Consider the following 20,631-nt stretch of genomic DNA (forward strand, 5'->3'; position numbering starts at 1 on the left):
TAGTACGTCAGTCTGATTTTAATAATCGGTAAACAATAACACAGCTGAATAACAGAAGATGGTGTTTTAATTTTATATATATATATATATATATATATATATATATATATATATATATATATATATATATATATATATATATAAGGGTTAATTCTGTTGTGTGCGTGCGTGCGTGTGTGTGTGTGTGTATATAGGTAAAGTGTGAGCTCTTTCTTATCAGTCCCGAAAAGGGCGCAGCAGAGCCAGCGAGCAGAAATGAAAATAAAGACACGGTGTGATTTTAGAGACACAAACTTCACTTTTACACATTTGAGTCGCGCATGCGCTGCCGATCTGAGTCGACCGTGTGAAACTGTTAAAGTATCAAACTATTCAGGTAATTAAGGACTGTTATGGCCTCTTCTGAAGCTAAAAGAGCCATAGAAATAGGGCTTTGTTCAATCAAAACAAAATAGGGGGGCGTGTGGGTCAGTGGGCTAAGCCTGTATGCCTGTAATCGGAAGGTGACCAGTTCAAATCCAGCCTCAGCCCATCTATGGGTATGAGCAAGGGCCTAAAGAGGAGCACAGTGAGGGAGTCATAAAAAGACAGTTTCTAAGAAAATTAAATGTTAATCTTAAGATTATAAGTATATAAAGTTTTTAGGAAAAAAGGTTATCTGTGCACAAACCTGTAGTTTCTGAGAAAACTGGGTCTAAATTTGATTTTTTAAAAATGCTAATTTGGGGTCTACAGCATCTGCCTGTGGATCCCAGAGTATCAGCTCTAGACATGAATTAAGATTATTTCCATAATGACACCTTTGTCAGATGGAGTGTGACAGTAAGTGATTCCTCACATCTTTTGTTTGCATTAAGATTATTTCCATAATGATACCTTTTTCAGATGGAGTGTGACAGTAAGTGATTCCTCAGATCTTTTGTTTGCATTAATATATCATGCAATGTGCACAGCGGAGGTGTCCAGGTCCGGTCCTGCAGAGATACTGTCCAGTAGCTTTCTGTCCTTCTTGGCTGATTTTTTTTAAATTTTGTTTTGCAAGCAGAATAAAGTACAAAAAAGAAGAGAAGAACCAAACCCACCCAGGTGTCGCCTTGAGGGAAAAAAAGCATTTAAACAATTAGTGTCTGCAGATTCTAAACAAACAGAGGACCGAATTCTAGCCAAACTGTCCGACTTGTGATTAAGATCATAACTCCTCTAATGGATGAAGAACTGATGGCTGATTTAGCCTTGGCAGGCACTTTCAGAGAAGAACATTAAAGCAGAATCATTATTTTACAAAGAAAAAACTAAATGTAAAGCAAGGACTTTGTGTCGCATCAAGCATCAAGCATCTCAGGTCTCATCCAGACCATTCAGTAAATAAACTTTGGAGACAAATTAAATTGTTTTCCAGTCATAGACTGAATAACAATGTGCAGATCTTTGCAGAATTTCTGTAATTAACAGAAGACCAGAATACATGTAAAGTACCCATGTGCCCCTTACAGTATGTTTGGGACAGAGGTTAGTGACATTAGGAGACATTTTCTGCAGCAGAACTGGTGTGAGAGAGACACTGTGCAAGATTTTAAAATTCTGTTCATGTCTGTCAAGAGAAATACATTTAGGAAAAATGTCAGACAGACAGACGACGGTACATCCTGCTCCAATGTTTCTTCTAAGTCACGTTCCTAGACTAATTTCAATGCTTCCCAAGAAGACGGGACCTTATTGGACAGTAGGGCATATAACTCTGACATTTTCCCTTAAGTGTGCTGCAGTTTAATAGCTGCTCTTCTATTACACACAGCGCAAGGCTTCCCAAGAAGGAGGGACCTTATTGGACAGTAGGGCATATAACTCTGACATTTTCCCTTAAGAGTGGTGCAGTTTAATAGCTGCTCCTCTATTACACACAGCGCAAGGCTTCCCAAGAAGGAGGGACCTTATTGGACAGTAGGGCATATAACTCTGACATTTTCCCATAAGAGTGGTGCAGTTTAATAGCTGCTCCTCTATTACACACAGCGCAAGGCTTCCCAAGAAGGAGGGACCTTATTGGACAGTAGGGCATATAACTCTGACATTTTCCCTTAAGAGTGGTGCAGTTTAATAGCTGCTCCTCTATTACACACAGCGCAAGGCTTCCCAAGAAGGAGGGACCTTATTGGACAGTAGGGCATATAACTCTGACATTTTCCCTTAAGAGTGGTGCAGTTTAATAGCTGCTCCTCTATTACACACAGCGCAAGGCTTCCCAAGAAGGAGGGACCTTATTGGACAGTAGGGCATATAACTCTGACATTTTCCCTTAAGAGTGGTGCAGTTTAATAGCTGCTACTCTATTACACACAGCGCAAGGCTTCCCAAGAAGGAGGGACCTTATTGGACAGTAGGGCATATAACTCTGACATCTTCCCTTAAGAGTGGTGCAGTTTAATAGCTGCTCCTCTATTACACACAGCGCAAGGCTTCCCAAGAAGGAGGGACCTTATTGGACAGTAGGGCATATAACTCTGACATTTTCCCTTAAGAGTGCTGCAGTTTAATAGCTGCTCCTCTATTTCACACAGCGAAGGCTAATTTTATTCTCCCATAATGAAGTTTCCAGGAAATGTCTGACCTGTAGAAATGTAAAGAATTCTCTGTTTGAAAGACCACATGATAAGGAAATTTCTTCAAAAGATTTCAGTTTTTTGAACAAATAAATGTGAGAAATTAATGAGACCCTTAGACATGCAGCCTGTCAGCCAATGACCTCTAACATGAGAGGGGGGATCTGGGTTCAGCGATCGGAGACATAATGAGGCAGAATGTGACATTTTATATGGTTCTTTATGTCTCTCCAAACCAATAGTGTGTTATAGATAACTGGATTGTTAGACACTGACCTAATGCGATTGAAATTGTCAATGAAGGAAAGAGATTTACGTAACCTTGGTATTACGGCTGAGGCCTCCTGATCGAGTCATAGAGAGGTTTGTCTGTCCATGAAGCAGCTTATCATGTTTATATCTCAGCTGACCAGAGATAAAACAGCAGATTTGGCAAAGAGACAATGCCACGGTTTGTCGGCCTGCTGAGAACAGAATACTTAACCCTTGGCTTCTTATCATTCCAAATGTAATGAGAAATTTGAGTGTTCAAAGTCTTAAAAAAGGAGGGAGCAAGATAACGCGGCAGATTTTGAAATAAAGTAAGCGAGGAAGAATGTTAATTTTAACCACATTAAATCTACCAAACAAAGAAGTAGGCAAGGCTGAACATTTCTTCATATCCTCTGAGAGTCTCTTAGTCAAAGGGGAATAATTAATATGACACAAATTATCAAAATCTGAAGTAACAAAAGCACCCAAGTACAGTATTTGAAAGCGGTATAAGATATATGGAATGTAAACTGTGTTATAATGTCTGGTGGATCGTTCAGAGGCAAAGCCAGAGATTTATCATAATTAATCTTATAACCTGAGAGGCTGCCGAATGCAGCGATAGACTCCAGAGCAGCAGGCACAGAATGTTCAGGGTGTCGTAAATGTAGAAAAACATCATTAGCATGTACAGAAATGCAGTGAGAGACATTAGTGAGGGTAAAGTCTTGAATGTCCTGATTACATCGATCTGATTCGCCAGGTGTCCAATAAATAAAGAAAGAGCCCAGGAGATAAAGGGCTTCCCTGCCGGCAGCCTGCTCACTGACAGTATTACAGACAGTAACCGTCTGTACTGACAACTGCCATAGAATCTGCATACAGAGATTTTATAATATTAATAACATGTGATCCCAGGACATAAGGGGCAGCCCTGCCGGCAGCCTGCTCACTGACAGTATTACAGACAGTGAACCGTCTGTATGGACAACTGCCATAGAATCTGCATACAGAGATTTTATAATATTAATAACATGTGATCCCAGGAGATAAGGGGCAGCCCTGCTGGCAGCCTGCTCACTGACAGTATTACAGACAGTAACCGTCTGTATCGACAACTGCCATAGAATCTGCATACAGAGATTTTATAATATTAATAACATGTGATCCCAGGAGATAAGGGGCAGCCCTGCTGGCAGCCTGCTCACTGACAGTATTACAGACAGTAACCGTCTGTATCGACAACTGCCATAGAATCTGCATACAGAGATTTTATAATATTAATAACATGTGATCCCAGGAGATAAGGGGCAGCCCTGCCGGCAGCCTGCTCACTGACAGTATTACAGACAGTAACCGTCTGTACTGACAACTGCCATAGAATCCGCATACAGAGATTTTATAATATTAATAACATGTGATCCCAGGAGAAAAGGGGCAGCCCTGCCGGCAGCCTGCTCACTGACAGTATTACAGACAGTAACCGTCTGTACTGACAACTGCCATAGAATCTGCATACAGGGATTTTATAATATTAATAACATATGATCCCAGGAGATAAGGGGCAGCCCTGCCGGCAGCCTGCTCACTGACAGTATTACAGACAGTAACCGTCTGTACTGACAACTGCCATAGAATCTGCATACAGAGATTTTATAATATTAATAACATGTGATCCCAGGAGATAAGGGGCAGTCCTGCCGGCAGCCTGCACACTGACAGTATTACAGACAGTAACCGTCTGTACTGACAACTGCCATAGAATCTGCATACAGAGATTTTATAATATTAATAACATATGATCCCAGGAGATAAGGGGCAGCCCTGCCGGCAGCCTGCTCACTGACAGTATTACAGACAGTAAACCGTCTGTATGGACAACTGCCATAGAATCTGCATACAGAGATTTTATAATATTAATAACATATGATCCCAGGAGATAAGGGGCAGCCCTGCTGGCAGCCTGCTCACTGATAGTATTACAGACAGTAACCGTCTGTACTGACAACTGCCATAGAATCTGCATACAGAGATTTTATAATATTAATAACATATGATCCCAGGAGATAAGGGGCAGCCCTGCCGGCAGCCTGCTCACTGACAGTATTACAGACAGTAACCGTCTGTACTGACAACTGCCATAGAATCTGCATACAGAGATTTTATAATATTAATAACATATGATCCCAGGAGATAAGGGGCAGCCCTGCCGGCAGCCTGCTCACTGACAGTATTACAGACAGTAACCGTCTGTACTGACAACTGCCATAGAATCTGCATACAGAGATTTTATAATATTAATAACATGTGATCCCAGGAGATAAGGGGCAGCCCTGCCGGCAGCCTGCTCACTGACAGTATTACAGACAGTAACCGTCTGTACTGACAACTGCCATAGGATCGGCATACAGAGATTTTATAATATTAATAACATGTGATCCCAGGAGATAAGGGGCAGCCCTGCCGGCAACCTGCTCACTGACAGTATTACAGACAGTAACCGTCTGTATCGACAACTGCCATAGGATCTGCATACAGAGATTTTATAATATTAATAACATGTGATCCCAGGAGATAAGGGGCAGCCCTGCCGGCAGCCTGCTCACTGACAGTATTACAGACAGTAACCGTCTGTATGGACAACTGCCATAGAATCTGCATACAGAGATTTTATAATATTAATAACATATGATCCCAGGAGATAAGGGGCAGCCCTGCTGGCAGCCTGCACACTGACAGTATTACAGACAGTAACCGTCTGTACTGACAACTGCCATAGAATCTGCATACAGAGATTTTATAATATTAATAACATATGATCCCAGGAGATAAGGGGCAGCCCTGCCGGCAGCCTGCTCACTGACAGTATTACAGACAGTAACCGTCTGTACTGACAACTGCCATAGAACCTGCATACAGAGATTTTATAATATTAATAACATGTGATCCCAGGAGATAAGGGGCAGCCCTGCCGGCAGCCTGCTCACTGACAGTATTAGAGACAGTAACCGTCTGTACTGACAACTGCCATAGAATCTGCATACAGAGATTTTATAATATTAATAACATATGATCCCAGGAGATAAGGGGCAGCCCTGCCGGCAGCCTGCTCACTGACAGTATTACAGACAGTAACCGTCTGTATGGACAACTGCCATAGAATCTGCATACAGAGATTTTATAATATTAATAACATGTGATCCCAGGAGATAAGGGGCAGCCCTGCCGGCAGCCTGCTCACTGACAGTATTACAGACAGTAACCGTCTGTATCGACAACTGCCATAGAATCTGCATACAGAGATTTTATAATATTAATAACATATGATCCCAGGAGATAAGGGGCAGCCCTTCCGGCAGCCTGCTCACTGACAGTATTACAGACAGTAACCGTCTGTACTGACAACTGGACCTTGAGAGAGACAGGTCCTGGATGGAGGAATGATGATCTTTTCTGCTGTCCCTACGGTCCGCTGCAGTCTCTTCCTGTCCTGTTTGGTGGCTGCTCCATACCAGACTGTGATGGAGGAGCAGAGGACAGACTCAGTGACTGCAGTGTAGAACTGGATCAGCAGCTCCTGTGGAAGACTGTACTTCCTCAGTTGTCTCAGGAAGTACATCCTCTGCTGGGCCTTTTTGAGGATGGAGGAGATGTTGGTCTCCCACTTCAGGTCCTGGGAAATGGTGGTACCCAGGAACCTGAAGAACTCCACAGTAGACACCGGGCTGTCTGATATGGTGAGGGGGAGCAAAGATGACGGACGTCTCCTGAAGTCCACTGTCATCTCTACAGTCTTGTGCGTGTTCAGCTCCAGGTTGTGCTGACTGCACCAGAGTACCAGCCACTCAACTTCCTGCTGGTATGCAGACTCATCACCATCCTGAATGAGTCCAATGATGGTGTCGTCTGCAAACTTCAGGAGTTTTACAGCTGAGTTCCTGGAGGTGCAGTCATTGGTGTAGAGGGAGAAGAGCAGTGGGGAGAGGACACATCCTTCAGGGGCACCAATACTGAGGGACCGTGTTTCAGAAGTGACCCCCCCAGCCTTACTTGCTGCTTCCTCTCTGTCAGGAAGCTGGTGATCCACTGGCAGGTAGCTGGTGACACGTTGAGCTGGGAGAGTTTGGAGGAGAGGAGATTAGGCACAATGGTGTCGAAAGCCAAACTAAAGTCCACAAACAGGATCCTGGCATAAGTTCCTGGACGGTTGAGATGTTGCAGTATATAATGCAGCCCCATATTCACTGCATCATCCACCGACCTGTTTGCCCGGTAGACAAACTGCAGGGGGTCCAGCTGGTGTCCTGTAGTGTCCTTCAGATGGGCTAAAGCCAGACGTTCAAAGGATTTCATGACCACAGATGTCAAGGTGACAGGTCTGTAGTCATTCAGTACTGTGATGGTGGGTTTCTTGGGGACCGGGATAATGGTGGAGCGTTTGAAGCAGGAGGGAACTTCACACAGCTCCAGGGATCTATTGAAGATGTGGGTGAAGATGGGAGCCAGCTGATCAGCACAGGTTCTGAGGCAGGAGGGGGAGACACCGTCTGGTCTGGGGGCTTCTTGGATTTCTGTTTCTGGAACAGCCGGCTCACATCCGCTTTGTGTATTCTGAGTTCCGGGGGGGGAGGGTAGGGGGGTGATAGGTGCGATGGAGGACATGGTTTTTGTACTGTACTGAGTAGATGTACTTTGTTTAAGTACATCTGCCCTCCCCTGGTCTGCTGGAATATCACTGCTGTATACATGCACCCACTGCAGTCACCGATCCGCCTGTCGATCACCCGCTCCATCCTTCCCTCACTTGTGAACAAGACCCTGAGATACTTAAACTCCTCCACTTGGGGAAAGACCCCCTCCCTGACCCGGAGAGAGAGCACTCCACCCTTTTCTGGCTGAGGACCATGGTTTCGGATTTGGAGGTGCTGATTCTCATCTCAGCCGCCTCACACTCGGCTGCGAACTGCTCCAGTGAGAGCCGAAGGTCACGGTCTGATGAGCCCAACAGAACCACATCATCTGCAAAAAGCAGAGACCCAATCCTGAGGTCACCAAACCGGACACCCTCAATGCCCTGGTTGTGCCTAGAAATTCCATCCATAAAAGTCTAGTGACCCGCGTCCAGGGGAAGGAGAACGTGAATCCATGTTTTTACTCATCATAAGGGGTCAAATGAGCCGCAGTTCGTCTGGTTCCTCACCCAGGACCTGCTTGCCTTGGGTGACCCTACCAGGGGCATAAAGCCCCGGGCAGCTTAGCTCCTGGGATCACTGGAACACGCAAACCCCTCCACCACGATAAGGTGTCGGCTCCAGGAGAGGATGTTTATACATATATTTATAAAAAAATGTGGCATTGAAATTTTGCACTAAACCTCTTTCTACACATGGAACATAACAGAATGGAGACACAATTCATCAGTTTTATGTAAAAATGCTGAGTACTCGATATTGTGTATTTATCTATGTATCTACTTACCCTTCATGTTCACAGAGGCCCCAGCAGGAATCATCTGGTCTGGATCAGCATAAAAATGGATGGATCTGCTTCTAAAATGTGCCCCCCTGTGGGGTGTAACAGAAAGAGCGCTGAGAGGTAACAGTGTTACAGCCCACTAGCATGCATGTCTCTCTGGGTCTATAGTCAGGCCATAACATAAAAGTAAACTGGGCTCCTAGCTAGGGCTGGTCAGTGGGCAGCACTTTAATATGTGTAGCTTAATAAAAAGACCTCGCCATCTTCTGTCTTCACCGTCTTCTTCCACAATCAGCCAGTTCTTTTATACTAGAGGCGAGTAACAGACCATCCCTCCCATCCAAAATGGCCACATAACAAAACTAAACAAACAAACAAAAACATATATAAACAGGTAAAAAGGAACATCAGTCAAGTCTAGTTGTGGAGGTTTTTAACGGTCATACTAAAAGTTTCATATAATATCTAAATTTTAGATGAGACAATTTCCTTAAAAGCTGACTGTAAATAAGTCTGTTTATATCAAGAGCTACACAGCATATCAAAGTACATGAAGGCAGAGCAGAAGGCTAAACAGCAGTGTGATGCCGTCCCCATTGTATAAATTATATTTATACCATGAGGGTTTGTTTCCTCTCACTGCCCACAGTGTCCTGGTGGAGAGAGCAGACTCCCCTGTACCCAGCTGTGTTTCCCTGAAGAGTGACTGGTCAGTGAAGCAACGAATCAGATTCTTTGAGGGATCTTTTCCAACAAATCAAAGGTAAATGTGCATTTAAACAAACACTGTTAGGGACATTCAGACTCTCAGTCAAATGGCACAGAGACACATACAAGCTATGAGGAAATAACATATTAATAATGAATGCACCAATTTTTACCTTTAACAGATTTCATCGCCTTGAGAATTTAAACAAAAGTTTTGTCTGTATTCTATATAAATAACATCTGAGGTAAATGGATGAGGATTACTGTAAAACCTGACTTTCTGCGAGCTGGAATTGGAAGTTATTTAATCGCAAAGTAGATTTTAAATTTCTGTCCTCAGCACAGAGCTGTAAAAAACTGGTTTGCCTGTTTCCCCCTGCATGTCCATTAAAGAATGACTCAACAATAGATTGTCGTCTCGTGAGACGGATGTTTCTGTTTTGATAACAAACAATTTCACTCTCATGAGTTCATTAGATTATACTCAGACGAAGGCTTTAGTTTAACATGTTTAATCGAACTGTGTGGCTTAAACAATAAACTACTATCATCAGACAAAAAAAGAGAAAGACTATTGGTTTCTTTGCCAAAGGTGACATTTAAATACTTGCTGATTCAGATCATAATTAATGTGACACTGTAGTGGTTCTCTTCCCCTGAGTATAAAATAAGATGATTTGTTGATCCCAGGGTTAAATTCTCTTGCGTTCAGCAGCAAAGTGCACAGATACAAACATACAATGTAAAACAAAGACAACGTGCAAAGACAGCAGATATAGTGCAAGTGAGTAAACATTTATAGAAGTAAACAAAATTTCTGTAAGTTAACAAGTTTAAGAAGTACACAGTGCATTATGAAAAAGTCCTGAAAATACAATATTGTTCAATAAATAAATATAAATAGAAATGTATGTTATTTATATGATTAAAAACAGAGAGCAGCTTTTACCACATTAAAAATGGGACGTTAAGGCTGGCTGTGGGGGCTGCACATCGACAGCAGGCATTGTGGTGTCTAACGGCAGCAGGCAGGAAAGATCCCCAGTAGCGCTTCTTAGCTCACGGTGGGGGAATGAGCCGGTGGCTGAAGGTGCCCCAATATAGCGCCCCCTGGAGCCTCGGCTGGGTTATGGACCGGGCCAGTGGGGCCAGTGCCCTGGGGCCTCAGGACATTAGAAGCTGTGAGTCGCAACATTTATAGTTCAAGCCATGAAATGCGCCCCCCTGTGGGGTGTAAGAGAAAGAGCCCTGAGAGGTAACAGTGTTACAGCCCACTAGCATGCATGTCTCTCTGGGTCTATAGTCAGGCCATAACATAAAAGTAAACTGGGCTCCTAGCTGGGGCTGGTCAGTGGGCAGCACTTTAATATGTGTAGCTTCATAAAAAGACCTCGCCATCTTCTGTCTTCACCGTCTTCTTCCACAATCAGCCAGTTCTTTTATACTAGAGGCGAGTAACAGATCATCCCTCCTATACAAAATGGCCACATAACAAAACTAAACAAACAAACAAAAACATATATAAACAGATAAAAAGGAACATCAGTCAATTCTAGTTATGGAGGTTTTTAACAGTGATACTAAAAGTTTCATATAATATCTAAATTTTAGATGAGACAATTTCCTTAACAGCCGACTGTAAATAAGTCTGTTTACATGAAGAGCTTCACAGCATATCAAAGTATATGAAGGCAGAGCAGAAGGCTAAACAGCAGTGTGATGCCGTCCCCATTGTATGAATTATATTTATACCATGAGGGTTTGTTTCCTCTCGCTGCCCACAGTGTCGTGATGGAGAGAGCAGACTCCCCTGTACCCAGCTGTGTTTCCATGAAGAGTGACGCGTCAATGGGAGAACCACTCCACTTCAGAGAGGGACCTTTTCATGCAGATCAAAGGTAAATGTGCATTTAAACAAACACTGTTATTGACATTCAGACTCTCAGTCAAATGGCACAGAGTCACATACAAGCTATGAGGAAATAACATATTTATAATGAATGCACCAATTTTTACCTTTAACAGATTCAATCACCTTGAGAATTTAAACAAAAGTTTTGTCTGTATTCTATATAAATAACATCTGAGGTAAATGGATGAGGATTACTGTAAAACCTGGCTTCATGTGAGCTGGAATAGGAAGTTATTTAATCACAAAGTAGATTTTAAATTTCAGTCCTTAGCACAGAGCTGAAAAAACTAGTTTGCCTGTTTCCCCCCCTGCATGTCCATTAAAGAATGACTCAACAATAGATTGTCGTCTCGTGAGACGGATGTTTCTGTTTTGATAACAAACAATTTCACTCTCATGAGTTCATTAGATTATACTCAGACGAAGGCTTTAGTTTAACATGTTTAATCGAACTGTGTGGCTTAAACAATAAACTACTATCATCAGACAAAAAAAGAGAAAGACTATTGGTTTCTTTGCCAAAGGTGACGTTTAAATACTTGCTGATTCAGATCATAATTAATGTGACACTGTAGTGGTTCTCTTCCCCTGAGTATAAAATAAGATAATTTGTTGATCCCAGGGTTAAATTCTCTTGCGTTCAGCAGCAAAGTGCACAGATACAAACATACAATGTAAAACAAAGACAACGTGCAAAGACAGCAGATATAGTGCAAGTGAGTAAACATTTATAGAAGTAAACAAAATTTCTGTAAGTTAACAAGTTTAAGAAGTACACAGTGCATTATGAAAAAGTCCTGAAAATACAATATTGTTCAATAAATAAATATAAATAGAAATGTATGTTATTTATATGATTAAAAACAGAGAGCAGCATTTACCACATTAAAACTCGGACGTTAAGGCTGGCTGTGGGGGCTGCACATCGACAGCAGGCATTGTGGTGTCTAACGGCAGCAGGCAGGAAAGATCCCCAGTAGCGCTTCTTAGCTCACGGTGGGGGAATGAGCCGGTGGCTGAAGGTGCCCCAATATAGCGCCCCCTGGAGCCTCGGCTGGGTTATGGACCGGGCCAGTGGGGCCAGTGCCCTGGGGCCTCAGGACATTAGAAGCTGTGAGTCGCAACATTTATAGTTCAAGCCATGAAATGCGCCCCCCTGTGGGGTGTAAGAGAAAGAGCCCTGAGAGGTAACAGTGTTACAGCCCACTAGCATGCATGTCTCTCTGGGTCTATAGTCAGGCCATAACATAAAAGTAAACTGGGCTCCTAGCTGGGGCTGGTCAGTGGGCAGCACTTTAATATGTGTAGCTTCATAAAAAGACCTCGCCATCTTCTGTCTTCACCGTCTTCTTCCACAATCAGCCAGTTCTTTTATACTAGAGGCGAGTAACAGATCATCCCTCCTATACAAAATGGCCACATAACAAAACTAAACAAACAAACAAAAACATATATAAACAGATAAAAAGGAACATCAGTCAATTCTAGTTATGGAGGTTTTTAACAGTGATACTAAAAGTTTCATATAATATCTAAATTTTAGATGAGACAATTTCCTTAACAGCCGACTGTAAATAAGTCTGTTTACATGAAGAGCTTCACAGCATATCAAAGTATATGAAGGCAGAGCAGAAGGCTAAACAGCAGTGTGATGCCGTCCCCATTGTATGAATTATATTTATACCATGAGGGTTTGTTTCCTCTCGCTGCCCACAGTGTCGTGATGGAGAGAGCAGACTCCCCTGTACCCAGCTGTGTTTCCATGAAGAGTGACGCGTCAATGGGAGAACCACTCCACTTCAGAGAGGGACCTTTTCATGCAGATCAAAGGTAAATGTGCATTTAAACAAACACTGTTATTGACATTCAGACTCTCAGTCAAATGGCACAGAGTCACATACAAGCTATGAGGAAATAACATATTTATAATGAATGCACCAATTTTTACCTTTAACAGATTCAATCACCTTGAGAATTTAAACAAAAGTTTTGTCTGTATTCTATATAAATAACATCTGAGGTAAATGGATGAGGATTACTGTAAAACCTGGCTTCATGTGAGCTGGAATAGGAAGTTATTTAATCACAAAGTAGATTTTAAATTTCAGTCCTTAGCACAGAGCTGAAAAAACTAGTTTGCCTGTTTCCCCCCCTGCATGTCCATTAAAGAATGACTCAACAATAGATTGTCGTCTCGTGAGACGGATGTTTCTGTTTTGATAACAAACAATTTCACTCTCATGAGTTCATTAGATTATACTCAGACGAAGGCTTTAGTTTAACATGTTTAATCGAACTGTGTGGCTTAAACAATAAACTACTATCATCAGACAAAAAAAGAGAAAGACTATTGGTTTCTTTGCCAAAGGTGACGTTTAAATACTTGCTGATTCAGATCATAATTAATGTGACACTGTAGTGGTTCTCTTCCCCTGAGTATAAAATAAGATAATTTGTTGATCCCAGGGTTAAATTCTCTTGCGTTCAGCAGCAAAGTGCACAGATACAAACATACAATGTAAAACAAAGACAACGTGCAAAGACAGCAGATATAGTGCAAGTGAGTAAACATTTATAGAAGTAAACAAAATTTCTGTAAGTTAACAAGTTTAAGAAGTACACAGTGCATTATGAAAAAGTCCTGAAAATACAATATTGTTCAATAAATAAATATAAATAGAAATGTATGTTATTTATATGATTAAAAACAGAGAGCAGCATTTACCACATTAAAACTCGGACGTTAAGGCTGGCTGTGGGGGCTGCACATCGACAGCAGGCATTGTGGTGTCTAACGGCAGCAGGCAGGAAAGATCCCCAGTAGCGCTTCTTAGCTGACGGTGGGGGAATGAGCTGGTGGCTGAAGGTGCCCCAATATAGCGCCCCCTGGAGCCTCGGCTGGGTTATGGACCGGGCCAGTGGGGCCAGTGCCCTGGGGTCTCAGGACATTAGAACCTGTGAGTGGCAACATTTACAGTGCAAGCCATGAAATGCGCCCCCCTGTGGGGTGTAAGAGAAAGAGCACTGAGAGGTAACAGTTGTTTCAGCCCACTAGCATGCATGTCTCTCTGGGTCTATAGTCAGACCTTAGGGCGCTTGGCACACGCCAGCCGCCTGGGGTAGTTGGTACACGCTGGCCGCCTGGGGTAGTTGGCACGGTTTTTCGAAAGTCTTGCTGGATGTGTTGTCATAGCAGCACATCCAAATCCTCAAACCTGCTCAGAGCAGGTTTGTTCTGCGTAAACTAGGATTAGCTCTCAGACTTAATAGTGTCCGTGCATGGAAATGGGTTCAGTCATGGCCTCGCCATTCATATACGTAAAATCAACAAACACATACATACACACACACACACACACACACACACACACATATATATATATATATATATATATATATATATATATATATATATATGAATGAAATGTTGTGTTTGTACTTCACTTTAACTTGTTCCCATATCCTGCATGATTGTGCGTGTATTTTATCTGTAATTATGACAATAAAAGAATGATGAAACACTGGAACCATAATACTACATTCAAGTGATAAATACAATAACTAAAAACTACTTACACATTTAATTTGTCGGACACTTTTTGCCAGCCGTCTTTTCTGGTTTGGGTCGCTTTTGATGTGTTTCCTTTAGTAGATACTAAATCTTTGAATTCATTTTATTTGAATTGAATTTTATTTAAAATAAATTAATTACCAAAAAAAAACGTAGCCAGCGTAAGAGCTTGTGCCTTTACCGGGGGGGGGGGGGGGGGGGTGCTTAAACCATTTATAAAATATGATAAAGCAAAAGACAAACACGTTCTCCGCTTAGCTTAGCTTAACGATGTTCTGGTAGCCGAAAAAAACGGAAGTCCCTCAAAAAAAGGGGTCCCACTAAATAAAACTACATAAGCATAAATGAATGTATACAAATGATTACAGAATACAAATGTATATTAAAAAATATGCAATACGCAACTCAATATGTTTTGTAACATTTATTAGTCTTGTGTCAATCCTTGGGGTTATTTACACTCCCACCAAAATTACGTGTGTTCTAAGCAATACCCACAAACACAAATAATTTTCAAATCTGTATCACTTGGAAAATAAAGCATAAACATCAGTGAAATGTACTTAAGTAGCTTCTAATAACAAGACTAACCTCTGCACTGGACGTTCTAGCACTGACAGCTTACCAAGGCGTTCCCCTTTCTCGCTAAGTCTCCTATCTCCTATACATATTTTACCCTTTCTTACCAGTCCATCTTCATCAGTGACAGTCTCTAAAATCCGTCCCAGTTTCCATTCACATCTGGGTAACCAGTCATCCACAAGCATCACTGTATCTCCCGCTTGTAAATTTCTCTTCGGTGTTTGCCAACGCTGTCTTGCAATAAGAATGTGGAGATGCTCCCTTTCCAGTGACTCCAAAATTGTTCCGCCAGATACTGTACTCTGCGCCATCTCCTTTGTCCATAAAGGTCCTCCCTAACCAGCTTCCCTGGTGGAGGTAGAGCCATGTTGGACTTCATTGTAAGTAGATGATTGGCTGTGAGTGGTTCCATACTATCAGGGTTGCACAGGTTGTCCACAGTAAGTGGGCGACTGTTGAGTATAGCCATGACTTCATAAAACAACGTTCACAGAGAAGTATCATTGAGTCTGCAAGAGGCCAATGATAATGTGGAGTTGAACACACTCCTTATGGTCCTTATCTGGCTCTCTCACACACCTCCGACGTGACAGGAGTGAGGTGCGTTGAAAACAAAATCACAATGGTTTTCGGATAGAAAGGTGGTGAGTCCGGGAGTGTCAAGTTCTTGTAAAGCTTTGTTCAATTCGTTCTTTGCCCCCACAAAGTTGGTGTCTTGATCACATTGGATTTGTCGAACAGCACCACGAACTGCAATGAAACATCTCAGACCATTTATAAAGGCACCAGTGGACACATCCTCTAACATTTCACTATGGATCGCTCATGAGCAGAAGCAAGTGAAAAGCAAACCATATCTTTTATGCTGCTTTCTTCCCTCTCTAGTGGTAAAGGGACCAAACAGTCCATGCCACACTATGAGAAAGGTGGGGAGGGCTCTACACCTTCCTTTGGAAGGTCACTCATCCTTTGACCTTCTGGAGGTCTTCTGAGTCTCTGGCAAGTGACACACTGCCGGATAAAAGATGCAACTGCTCTGCTTATTCCAGGAGTCCAATAGCCATTGGATCTGATTTCATTGATGATAAAGCCCTCGCCTTGATGTTTTACTCTTTCATGATAATGACTAATTATCAGCTTAGTCACATGATGGTTTTTTGATAAGATCACTGGGTGTCTGAGTAAGTTGGAGAAGGATGATCGACTGAGCCTTCCTCCCCCCCTGATTCTGCCATCTGCATCTAAAAAGGCATCTACTGTAGGTGCTGCACCTTGGGATGATCTGGCAGCCGACCTCCCTTCTTCAGTAACTGTATTTCTTGTTTGTATACCTGCTTTTGGAGGTGTTTGACCATGACACGCCCTGCACTTTCCAATGCACTTACATTAGCGAGTCCAGTTATTTTTCCTTTAACTCCTCGCAAAAGGCATGAAATGGCCTTAGTAGCCTGCAACCATGATGAGAACTCGGACAAGCGGTCAGCGACACTACACCCCTGTATGCAGTGTTCCAGTTCTTCTCACCTCTGGATCACCTATGAGAGGTTCCAATACTACATCTGTTATTATCGATATTTCCTGTTTCCAGAGGAACACAGAAGCACTAAACCAATTTGAGGAAAACAACTCATTTATGGTTTTCCCTCTAGAGGCAGTGTCTAATGGATTCTCTTCTGTTGAGACATAAAGCCATTGTTGAGGATTTGTACTGTGGCGAATTGTCTGAACCCTATTGGCTACAAACGTGTGAAAGAGTCATGCATCATTATTTATATTGCCCAGAACTACTTTTGAGTAGTTTGGAGTCTGCCACATTCGAATAGCTAAGCTCTTCTCTAAGCATATTGCTGACTGTAACTGAGACTACTGCCGCTGATAATGCTAGCCTTGGTATGGTGGTCACCTTTGTGGGAGCTACATGTGAATTTGGCAAAGTCTTGGAAAGATGGGAATTCGCCACCTTCCATGAGGGCTACCGTAACCCGACGATTCCAGCGCAATGCTAACTAGTCAGGTAGCTTCTGAATTAATGTTTGATTTTCCCCACAGTCACTCAGTATGTCTAGGCCCTTTGCATGAGGCATAGTTTGCAAACAGGCATTTAAAAATCAGAAAATGTCTGTAACCCTTCGGCATCTTTGGACCGTATTTGTGGCCATTTTGAGAGCCTCTCCGGAAATGCCCTTTGGATGATGAATGGCTGACCGTGTGGCTGACCGTATCACTGACCGTATGGCTGACCGTATCGCTGACCGTATGGCTGACCGTATCACTGACCGTATGGCTGACCGTATGGCTGACCGTATCACTGACCGTATGGCTGACTGTATGGCTGACCGTATCGCTGACCGTATGGCTGACCGTATGGCTGACCGGATCACTGACCATATGGCTGACCGTATGGCTGACCGTATCACTGACCGTATGGCTGACCGTATCACTGACCGTATGGCTGACCGTATGGCTGACCGTATCACTGACCGTATGGCTGACCGTATCACTGACCATATGGCTGACCGTATCGCTGACCGTATGGCTGACCGTATCACTGACCATATGGCTGACCGTATCGCTGACCGTATCGCTGACCGTATGGCTGACCGTATCACTGACCGTATCGCTGACCGTATGGCTGACCGTATGGCTGACCGTATCACTGACCGTATCGCTGACAGTATCACTGACTGTGTGGCTGACTGTATCACTGACCGTATCGCTGACCGTATGGCTGACCGTATTGCTGACCGTATGGCTGACCGTATCACTGACCATATCGCTGACCGTATCACTGACCGTATCGCTGACCGTATGGCTGACCGTATGGCTGACCGTATCGCTGACCGTATGGCTGACCGTATGGCTGACCGTATCACTGACCGTATCGCTGACCGTATGGCTGACCCTATGGCTGACCCTATGGCTGACCGTATCACTGACCGTATCGCTGACCGTATGGCTGACCGTATCACTGACCGTATCACTGACCGTGTAGCTGACCGTATCACTGACCATATCGCTGACCGTATCGCTGACCGTATCACTGACCGTATCGCTGACCGTATCGCTGACCAAGCTTATTCCAAGCATCTTTTTATGCCTCATCATCACTTCCGTAGAACGTGCCCTCAAGACATTTATGAACATTTATTACGACCACTGATATATTTCTTAAGGTAATACAGCTTATCTGCTGAAGAGATACCTGTTCTCTGAATGAGTACATAAAGGATGCCTTCCATTCAATAAAATGAATTGGATCCCCATTAAACACAGCAGGCTCTGGCATTGGGAGCCTGTTAACGGCTTTGCTGTTCTGAATAGCTTGAGCCAGGTAAGACACATCAGTGAGGGATGGTGTTGTGACATCATGCGAAGGTTAACGTCTATTATAGGTGCTTTGTGTGTTGCAGTCAAACTTAAAGGTCTGGCCATACATTTCATGTTTAATTTCTCTGTCATAGGCTTGTAATCTGGCACGAGCAACCTCTATATGCCTTTCAGCCTGCAGATTTTCTAATTCAGATCTCTGGCCTTGTAATTCTTTTCTGTGTTGCTCCTCTAGTATTCTTATCTTTTCTTATTGCTTTCTTTCTGCTTGGGCTATTTTATACTCTGCCTCCTTTGCTGCAAGCTCTGCAGCCGCTTCTGCCCTTATCGCAGATATACTAGAGTACTCTGAGTGGTGACTGGCGACTGACTGGGAGGCAGCGCCATATACTGAGTGAGCATAGTCAGGCACTAACAGTTGATGCAGAAGACGACCTTCAAGATCGGCATCAAAATCTCCATCTAATGCAGTCAACCTTTCGTACACAATTTTAATTATGTCATTAGTTACAGCTTCACATGCGTGAATCTTGATAATTCATTAGTCGGTGTGATACATTCCCTTATTTCTCCATAAACTTTCATAAGATCATTCTTTTCCCTTTCAAGGATATCTGCTATATTGACCAGATTAGTTTCTGATATGTTTTCTTTTAAGGGGCGGCATGGTGGTGCAGTGGTTAGCACTGTCGCCTCACACCTCTGGGACCCAGGTTCGAGTCTCCGCCTGGGTCACATGTGTGCGGAGTTTGCATGTTCTCCCCATGTTGTCGTGGGGTTTCCTCCGGGTACTCCGGTTTCCCCCCACAGTCCAAAAACATGCTGAGGCTAATTGGAGTTGCTAAATTGCCCATAGGTGTGCATGTGTGAGTGAATGGTGTGTGAGTGTGCCCTGCGATGGGCTGGCCCCCCATCCTGGGTTGTTCCCTGCCTCGTGCCCATTGTTTCCGGGATAGGCTCCGGACCCCCCGCGACCCAGTAGGATAAGCGGTTTGGAAAATGGATGGATGGATGTTTTCTTTTAATTCTTCCCTTGATTTACATAACAGACTTTTCCAATGTTTATATAAGCTAAGCAACTTTTTTTTCTTTTTTACACAATTCCTCCCTTTGGTAAGCATGCATTTTCTCCATTAAAACCTTTGGACGTTCAGAATGCCGAGGCAATTCCTCAGCTTCCCTTTTTTTACACGTAAATTCAGCCATTATTTTCTCTTTACTTTTAATTCTTTTTATTAATTCCAGTCTTGCAGTACCTTCTACTTCCTTTTCGAGTAATAAGCTTTTACATTCCTGGATTTCCTTCCCTATATTTTGTATTTGTTCTTGAATATTTTCCATATTAATATGATTTTATTCCTTACGGAATTCTCTGAGCATCACGCCGTCCGCATCTCACTGCTCCTTAAGCAGTCACCCCGTGAAATCCGTCAGCAGCGCACTGTGGCGGGCGAAGGTAAAGCTCTTACTGCAGCATTCCCCTCCGGATTGATGGCCGAAAGACGTGACTGATGGTTCACGATTTATTTAAAATAAATTAATTACCAAAAAAAAACGTAGCCAACGTAAGAGCTTGTGCCTTTACCGGGGGGGGGGGGGGGGGGGGGGGGGGCTTAAACCATGTACAAAATATCATAAAGCAAAAGTCAAACACGTTCTCCGCTTAGCTTAGCTTAACGATGTTCTGGTAACCGAAAAAAATGGAAGTCCCTCAAAAAAAGGGGTCCCACTAAATAAAACTAGATAAGCATAAATGAATGTATACAAATGATTACAGAATACAAACGTATATTAAAAAATATGCAATACGCAACTCAATATGTTTTGTAACATTAATTAGTCTTGTGTCAAACCTTGGGGTTATTTACATCCTCTAATAAAAGGTCCTGCTCGGATTGCATGAAAAATTGCGGCCTGTTTTTTGATGTTTTGCAGAACCCAATGAGAGAATTGCCCATCAAGGTGTCTATACTCGATGTATATGGGTTTTTCAAGCAGCGCAGGCGCGCAGAATCATTTCGGACGAATGGATCCAGCGAGACTAATCTACTACACAGCGTTTGAAAAACTGACTTATTTCAGATGAGTCTCACTGGCATTAACTGGCAGGATGAGGCATCTGATCTCGGATGATTTAAGTGTAATGAGGTGGAGCTGGAGGGTGCGATCTGGTTGGGGCACGGTAATTTCATTAACCTGATTGC

At 43.0% G+C, this 20,631-nt stretch overlaps 2 protein-coding genes across 7 annotated transcripts in view; one reads left to right on the forward strand and one right to left on the reverse strand.

Moving 5' to 3' along the window:
* LOC125723415 (G-protein coupled receptor family C group 5 member B-like) overlaps positions 1–20,631 on the reverse strand; it is a 337,495-nt gene that overhangs the window by 174,595 nt on the left and 142,269 nt on the right. The window lies entirely within an intron of this gene.
* Positions 1–20,631, forward strand: part of LOC125723385 (NACHT, LRR and PYD domains-containing protein 12-like) — a 57,992-nt gene that overhangs the window by 536 nt on the left and 36,825 nt on the right. The window contains exons 2-4 of one of the 6 annotated variants that reach the window (XM_048999955.1): positions 8,346–8,447; positions 8,977–9,090; positions 12,664–12,777. In XM_048999955.1, the coding sequence (XP_048855912.1) occupies positions 8,386–8,447; positions 8,977–9,090; positions 12,664–12,777 (290 nt within the window). In that variant the 5' untranslated portion in view covers positions 8,346–8,385. Of the gene's footprint in view, positions 1–8,345; positions 8,448–8,976; positions 9,091–9,281; positions 10,291–10,819; positions 10,934–11,866; positions 12,135–12,663; positions 12,778–20,631 lie in introns of those variants that run through there. The other 5 variants (XM_048999957.1, XM_048999956.1, XM_048999960.1 and 2 more) reach the window with 5 other exon arrangements.

This window comes from Brienomyrus brachyistius, unplaced genomic scaffold (assembly GCF_023856365.1).
Source record: "Brienomyrus brachyistius isolate T26 unplaced genomic scaffold, BBRACH_0.4 scaffold48, whole genome shotgun sequence".
In the NCBI taxonomy this organism is placed as follows: Eukaryota; Metazoa; Chordata; class Actinopteri; order Osteoglossiformes; family Mormyridae; genus Brienomyrus; species Brienomyrus brachyistius.